This window comes from Mus musculus, chromosome 4, assembly GCF_000001635.26.
Source record: "Mus musculus strain C57BL/6J chromosome 4, GRCm38.p6 C57BL/6J".
NCBI classification, from domain to species: Eukaryota; Metazoa; Chordata; class Mammalia; order Rodentia; family Muridae; genus Mus; species Mus musculus.
The window spans coordinates 153,975,919-153,983,281 of record NC_000070.6 but is presented as its reverse complement, the minus strand read 5'-3'; the positions used below and the strand labels follow the sequence as shown (position 1 = coordinate 153,983,281).

The 7,363-nt window shown below is 50.4% G+C and overlaps 1 protein-coding gene across 2 annotated transcripts in view; it reads right to left on the bottom strand.

The window, feature by feature from the left end:
- Nucleotides 1-7,363, bottom strand: part of Cep104 (centrosomal protein 104) — a 33,607-nt gene that overhangs the window by 25,451 nt on the left and 793 nt on the right. For both annotated transcript variants that reach the window (XM_006538825.2, NM_177673.2), the window contains exons 2-5: nucleotides 4,187-4,338; nucleotides 1,938-2,111; nucleotides 1,510-1,648; nucleotides 156-218 (exon numbers count right to left, since the gene is read on the bottom strand). In XM_006538825.2, coding sequence (XP_006538888.1) covers nucleotides 156-218; nucleotides 1,510-1,648; nucleotides 1,938-2,111; nucleotides 4,187-4,299 — 489 coding nt within the window. In that variant the 5' untranslated portion in view covers nucleotides 4,300-4,338. The remainder of the gene's footprint in view (nucleotides 1-155; nucleotides 219-1,509; nucleotides 1,649-1,937; nucleotides 2,112-4,186; nucleotides 4,339-7,363) is intronic.

The window sequence follows — 7,363 nt, the reverse complement described above, 5'->3', positions numbered from 1 at the left end:
GGTCCAGAGTTCAAATTCCAGCAACCACATGGTGGCTCACAACCATCTGTAACGAGATCTGATGCCCTCTTCTGGAGTGTCTGAAGACAGCTACAGTGTATTTACATATAATTAATAAATAAATAAATCTTAAGAAATGAATCTTTCATACTTACAATATTGCTTTCATCACCCAGATCTGCAGGGTCTCCAATGATATTTATTGCAACCAAAGCCACCTAAGAAACAGTTACATCATTAGAAGTTAAACGTGCAATGTTTGAAGCGCCTTAGCCCTTTTGCTAACTCTTGCCTGTGGTGCTGTAAGGTAGGATGGTGCACCCCCAAGTGCACTGGCAGGTCCACACTACTGTAGAGAACTGAGGCGCACAGGAGAGCCCTGATGTTCTAATGCTCCACCAAGTGACTACAGTTTGTAGGTCTCTAAACAAGCATTGCTAGCCTAGAGTTTTACCTGAGTCTTCAGGGCAGCCAGCACTCCGAGGTGAGTGTGCAGTCCATACCCACTAACTTAACACAGCCCACTTTACCCAGGTGCTGGCTCTCACCTCTTGCCCTTAGTGGAGAAGTTGCTTCTCTTTCCCACCCATCACTGTGGCCCAAGCTCCTAGTCCTACAGGTGGAAACGTGCAGATGAGGTGGAAGAAGAAAAAACATTAGAAATGGTTGCTGCAGTTTCCCCATGAGGCCATGCTACAGTGGATCTTGTGATGCAGCCATGTCTCACAGCTCATTTGCCTGCTAAGACAGTGTGACCTGTTGGCTTGCTCCTGCTCTCCTTGGAGGGGCAGCGAGTGGTATAAACGTGTGTGTGCTCACAAGGTTGTTTTGGACAAACTTGAATTCCTTTTTTGGGTGGTATGGGGTCCTAGGGATTGAACTCAGGGCCTGAGCATGCTGGCACCAGCACTATACCACAGAGATACAGCCAGCCTTCCCCATTTCCAATTCATTCATCAAAAGGAAGAAAAGGCAGCAGCGCGGCTTAAGCAGGTAGTGCGTGTGGTGCTGCTGGACCAAGCACTGGCCGGCTGACTCCCACAGGCGCTGGTCTCGGGCAGCAGCGCGGCTTAAGCAGGTAGTGCGTGTGGTGCTGCTGGACCAAGCACTGGCCGGCTGACTCCCACAGGCGCTGGTCTCGGGCAGCTCTGAGGCCTCAGCTGTCATGCTGCCAGTCAGTCACTTATGCTCTCAGCAAATGACAGTCAAGCTACTGCACACAGATGACATAAAAACTCCGGGAGCCTTTGTGCTCTTTTTTATCTGAGTCTGGTTCAGTCACAGAGGCTCTTGCATGCCCTGTAACCATGTGCCCAGCATTGCCATATGGAGAGCCTAGGTGCAGAGAGCAACAGCCACCCCTGCATCCACTCCTGTGAGAGCACCCGACTGCGCATGGACGAGTACACCTGACCAGTCCTCTTACAGAGCTGTGGGGTAAGGGGTGTAGAGGGCAGGGTGTGGGCTGTGCTATCAGGACAGAGCCTCAAGCACACACACAAATCTCACCTGATTATATATGTTGTATTTGTTGGCATGGTTTTGGTGAAAAATCAGTTTAAGAAACTGCCCCACAGCATCCACATAAACAGACTTGAGCTCCCGGGCTTTGCAGCCTGTCTTCTCATTATCACAGAGGGAGACATAGCTGAAAGGAAAGCTACTGCTCAAGTACAGTTGAGAAAGCCATCCCCATTCCCACCGAACCCCACAAGGCCTGAAACAAAACCTAGGGACCTTGCATGCGCCAATTAACATGCTTGAGAAAAGCTTCCCACCCTAGACGCAGCTGCCGCTGAACCCCACAGATGTGGAATGTGCCTCTTAAGCAAATGAAATCTCAGGCGTGTGTAGGAAGGTCACAGAGGGCAAGAGGCACAATCCACAGGGCCATCACACTCAGTGCCACCGCCATACACCCAGAGTGTCCTTCTTACCCCAGTCTGCGGAACCTCTCTGCTTGGTATGGCACCAAGTACTCAGGCAGGCTTTCACTGATGTAGAACTCGACTTTGCTAGAGATCATGTACTGGTGAGCAAGTAACTGCAGCTTTCTTACTCGACACCTCTCCACCATCTGGAGAACGATTTCTTGTGGAAACTGGCAGAATCTGAAAGCAAACATGGGTTTGGATTTCCGAGGAATGCCTGCAGCCTTCCTGTCTGCCTGTTTTTCCGGCAGGGGAGCGTGAGGCCCAGCATGGCCGATGTGGGGGAGCCCGTACCTGAACGGAAGACTCCCGTCCTTCTAAAGCTGGACCTAAGGCTGGTCGACCCTGCTGGCCACCTGCAGACCTAACCTCAGGCTGCTAATACTGATGGCTGAGGTGGAACTTTAAGCTGAGGAGACACACAACCATTCCTATGGGGCCACACAAGCAGGCCAGGCAGAGCCAGAGGCTTCCCACAGAAGCCTGAGGACTTAGGGAAGCCCTGCTTGTAGGATACCAGGCTGTCAATCTGCAGCAGGCGACTTCTGGGTGTGCTCGGTGCTTTAGGGGCAGCTGAGCTGAAGCTTCTAACTTACTCAGGACCTACCCACTGCAAGAGCACCACCTCTGTCAGCAAGGAGCCCACACAGAAGGCATGGCCGTGACTCAGCAGTACAGTGTGCTGAAAGGACAGTACTGACATACATTAGCTGGCAGACACTGTGGGCGTGTGGAACAAAGGGAGCTCTGAAGGATGGGGCAGTCAGGGAGGGCCTTCCCTCCACAAGTATCAACATCCCTGTGCCTGGTGACCTCTGCGTGTGTGCGTGTGTGCGTGTGTGCGTGCGTGCGTGCGTGTGTGTGTGTGTGTGTGTGTGTGTGTGCACGCGTGCGGGTGTGTGCAAGCACGTGTGTGTTTTACCTTTGTTGGCCAGGCCTTTCTTTCCCCCATCCCACTCAGAAAACCCGTAACTCGCGAGGCTCCTAAGGGTCTCTTCGAGAGTGGAGCCACTTCCCCCACCTTGGGGAGCACAGTTGCCTGGACACCACCACAGCACCGCCAGGGCTTCGCTAGCCCTGTGCTCACTTCCCAGTTCTCTGACTTCTACAGCTCAGGGCAATGCTCTCCCATCGAGCTACATCCCAAGCCTGCCATCGTCATCAGATACACTGACAGACTGCCTGTGAAAATCTCGGTGGGGGAAGGTGCCTGCTGCCAACCACAGTTTGATCCCTGGGATCCACAGGGTGATAAGAACTGAGTCCCACAAGTTGGCTTCGGAGCTCCACACACATGACACACATGCAGTTGACACATGCATGGACAGACACACAATAAATGTACAAAATCACCTGGAAACTGAGACTGGTATGCAGGCGCTCACCACCAGCACACACCATGCTCTATTGGAGTCTCATACTCTGGAGACTAACTCTGGATCCAAAGGCTCTTAGAAACACATGCCAGGAACTTACCTCATCCTCTAAGTGCCACCTGTGCCCATCCCTGTGCCCGGACCCTGAGCATGCTTTCTGTAGCTTATGCTGACAGCACCTTGTCCATATTGGTGACAGTTCATTTAAGGAGACATACCCTTTCCTCTGGTATCCCCTAGAAGCACGTTACTAAAATGAATATAGTTATGACCTTAAAGAAATATGCCAATGGTGAAAGTACCATGCTAGTGTGATTGGCATAAATACCACTACACAGGAAGCCCTGTGTGTCTCTTAAAGAACCTTCATGAAATCCTAGGGCAGACATAGCCAACGTTGGAGATTTCTGCGGAGGGAAATGCAAAAGATAGAGTGGAAGCTCCACCTTTCGAAGCTTAAGGGAAGCAGGGGACCACTGAACCGGGGAGCTTGGGAGGAAGTGGGTGTGGCTGGGGGCACAGGCCTGGCCTAGCTTGCCGGGTGGCACCTGTGTTGGTAGGTGTAGAGGACAGCGTGCCAGGGCAGAGTGCCAAGAAGCTCAGCGCCCACAGCCCCAGCGATGCCCTTCTAACAGATCTGCTTTACGTCTCCCGTCCCTCAGCTCAGGCACAGAGGGAGGGGTGCTGCTTACTGGGTCCTCTCAGAAACTCCAAGAGAAAAAATGTACTTTAATTTTAATGATTTAATTTAGTTTTCACTGAAATATACCATATAGCTGTCTAGACATGCATTTCATGTTTTTGGACCAGGAGGTGTAAAGCCCACCATGTATTCACTCAGAGATGCGCTCTCATGCCCACCCCTCAGCCCAGCCTTACTTTGGTGATCTCCACCCACTGACGGTTGGTGCGTGGATCATTAGTTCTCGGGCACTGAAGCCATCTTCATGTCCAGAGGAGCTGACCACTACAAATCCAATCTTGTGGGGCATTCTGCACACACTGGCTGTCCAGAAGAGCAGGGAAGAGCTCTGTGAACGAATCCAACCCAGGGTTAGAAGTAGTGTTAGTTCATGTCATACAAGGTAAGCCACAAAGTCCTCAGAATCGCCCAGCCCTCGGAAAGGGCTGGTGTGTCTACAGAACCTTTGAAATGGATGTTCTCATTCAACTAAATGCACCACTGAAGCTACTGTGATTTCCCTGAAAGTCTGACCTGTGCTGCGAGCTGAATCACATCCTTACTGACGACCCTGCCTTTGCTGCACGTGATTATGCCCTAATGGGAGTCCCTGCATACACTATCGGGGGATACAATGTGGCTGCTGTACTTTTAAGAAAGGAGAAGGATCTGGGGATGGGTATCACTGAGGAATAGTGCTTGCCTATTGTACAGAAGACACATGTACGCACACATACACTCCAGAAACACTCATGTGCACATACACGCACACACTTGCACACACACCAAACAACCCCCCAATAACACCTAGTGATGCACAGGGAGGAGCCTTAGCGGTCGTGCCGACCTGCAGCCCTAGGGAAGACAGTGTATGTATACAGACGCACCAGGGCAGAAGGGAGCACAGCTGGGCCGAGAGCCTGACTCTGGACATTTCCAAATTTAATTCAAGAACTAGCTGGACCAGGATCATTTGCAGGCTCCCAGATCCCTACAGTATGTGGAAAACCACCCAGAGAAGCCCAATAGAGCATCTTGCTGGGTCACCTCCCCTCCCCTTCCAGAATGGCACAAGTAGTTGTCATTTCCCCCCTGGATCTGGAAAATCAAGCTGGGCAAGGATGGGCTCTGGCCCTTAGTGGGGGCATGGGGCAGGCAGCAGGGACAGCCTCTCCTCCCCCCCCCCCCCAGTCCTAGTGAGGGAAGGCAAACACTGCTTATTCTAACGCAGAGACTGCTGCAAGCTAAGTTGCCAAGCTGAGGAGAGATATGGCCAAGCTTGAGGGAGCTTGAGGAAGAACAACCGGCTGAAAAATTCTTTCACTGTGACTTTTCAGGGAATGGCCCTGTATCCTACCTCTCACCCTTGTCATCTGGAGGATGTGATGCTGTGATCCTAGCTCACCCCTCTCATCTGGAGGTTGTGGTGCTGTGATGTCTGCTTTACTGCCCCCTGCTCTCCATGTTGAAAAACAATAGAGTGAGCTTGGCTATGGCAACTCTGTACTTCCCTCCAACCCTGGCTGGGGCCTGCTGGGGCAAGCTTTCCTAGGCTTGGACAGTCCATGAATCCCATACCCCTACACAGTGAGGTTTATGAATGGGAACATACGTATGTGTTGCCCAGAAGAAACTCAACCTCAGGACTATCTAGAGACCACAGCAAAGGAGATTTCTCCCCACAGAGGCTCCTAGCACTGGAATCCAGAGCTGCCGAGGCCAACAGCAGTGGAGGGCCTGCCCAAGTGGAGCTAACTTTGGGCGGCAGCACTGACAGAGAGCAGCAACACACAGGTCCTCAGATGTGATCATACTGAGAGCCCAAAGTGCTTATGGCCCCTTGGTTACTTCTTAGTTACCAAGCCAATCAAACACTTGCTAAGCAAGATGCTGAAGTAAACCATCAGAAGAAAAACCACTGCTCCTAACACGGAACAAAGAAGTCCATTGGAAGTTTCTTGGAATAAGATACAACATTGAAATACTCTATAGACTCTGACATCCAAACTATCCCACAGGAAATCCGGCTCATGTGAACACACTTGATGTGTAATCTAGATCTTTCTCTTCCACTGGATTTGAAAAGGACCATCCCAAGAATCAATGCCTGTCTGGCATTTGCTGGTGTTTTGGGGTATGTATGTATTAAATTATTAAGAGTTAGAATGGCAAGTCACTGTTAAAGATGCTACATGAGTTCCCTGTGGCTGTAACGGCAGCAGAGTAGAGGAGACTGACCCAGAAAATAGCGGAGAGCAGTGATAAGCATAGCTGGGTGACTTGGCATGCTTCTCCTTTAATCTGTGAGGCTACACTCCTAGTTCACACAGGTTCTGAACCCCGAGCTGATCTCCCTCAACCACCATCCTCCCCTTTAGCACAAGAGGGCAGCACGGTATGAAGGATTACTGGATTCCACCCTTCTTCCTTATCTCTATTCCAGATGGGTACAACTGCCCGTTCAACCTATGCTCCTGTCAAGACAAACATTCTTTAAATCCAACTTTGATCACCCCTCTCCAGGTCTTAATTTTAAAACCCTAGGCAGCCCCATTGTAGGAGTAGAAGTGCTAATTATGACCGGACACCTTGTTTCCCCAGTCTCCATTCTTGTCTTGGATTTTTTTTTTGTTTGTTTTTATTTTTGGGACAGAGTCTCTTATTTAGGCCTGACTGGCCTAGAACTTGTTATGTAGTCTAGACTGGCCTCAAACTCACAGAGATTCTCCTGCCTCTGCATCCCAAGTACTAGGATTAAAGGTATGTGACACTATGCCCGGTTATGACTTGAATTCTAGAGAATAGTCAAATCTAACGAACTTCTCCAGTGCCTTGACCAGACCCTGTGTCTTCAAGAGCCCGTGTCAGGTGTGGTAGTGCATGCCTTTGATCCCAGAACTTGGAGGATCTCGGAGTTTGAGGTCAGTATGGTCTATATGTAGTAGTTCTAGGGCTACACAGTGAGACAGTCTCAAAAAAAAAAAAAAAAAAACAAAAACCAAAAAACAAGCAAGCAAACAAACAAACAAACAAAAATCAGGTCTGTCTACCTCGTCTCTGTGGTGCATAGAACAGAATGTTAACAGCAGATACAAGTGTATGCCCAATAAAACTAAAACAAAGTACGGGTACTGAAGATCCCTGCAGGAGGGCTGTGGGGGCAGCGTGGCCAAAACACTGGGGCCTCAATAAGGACATCTACAAAATGTACATTTTCAGCCGATGCACTCACTGGAGCCCTTCCACCTCCTGTTCCTTCCCGCCTCACAAAGCCCACCACAGATCTGGATCTGTGCAATGCTGTGTTACTAGCTGGTTACCACAGGCGGCTGGTGTTCCAGCTGCCACTAGGGCAGCCACAGCCAGCAGTGTCA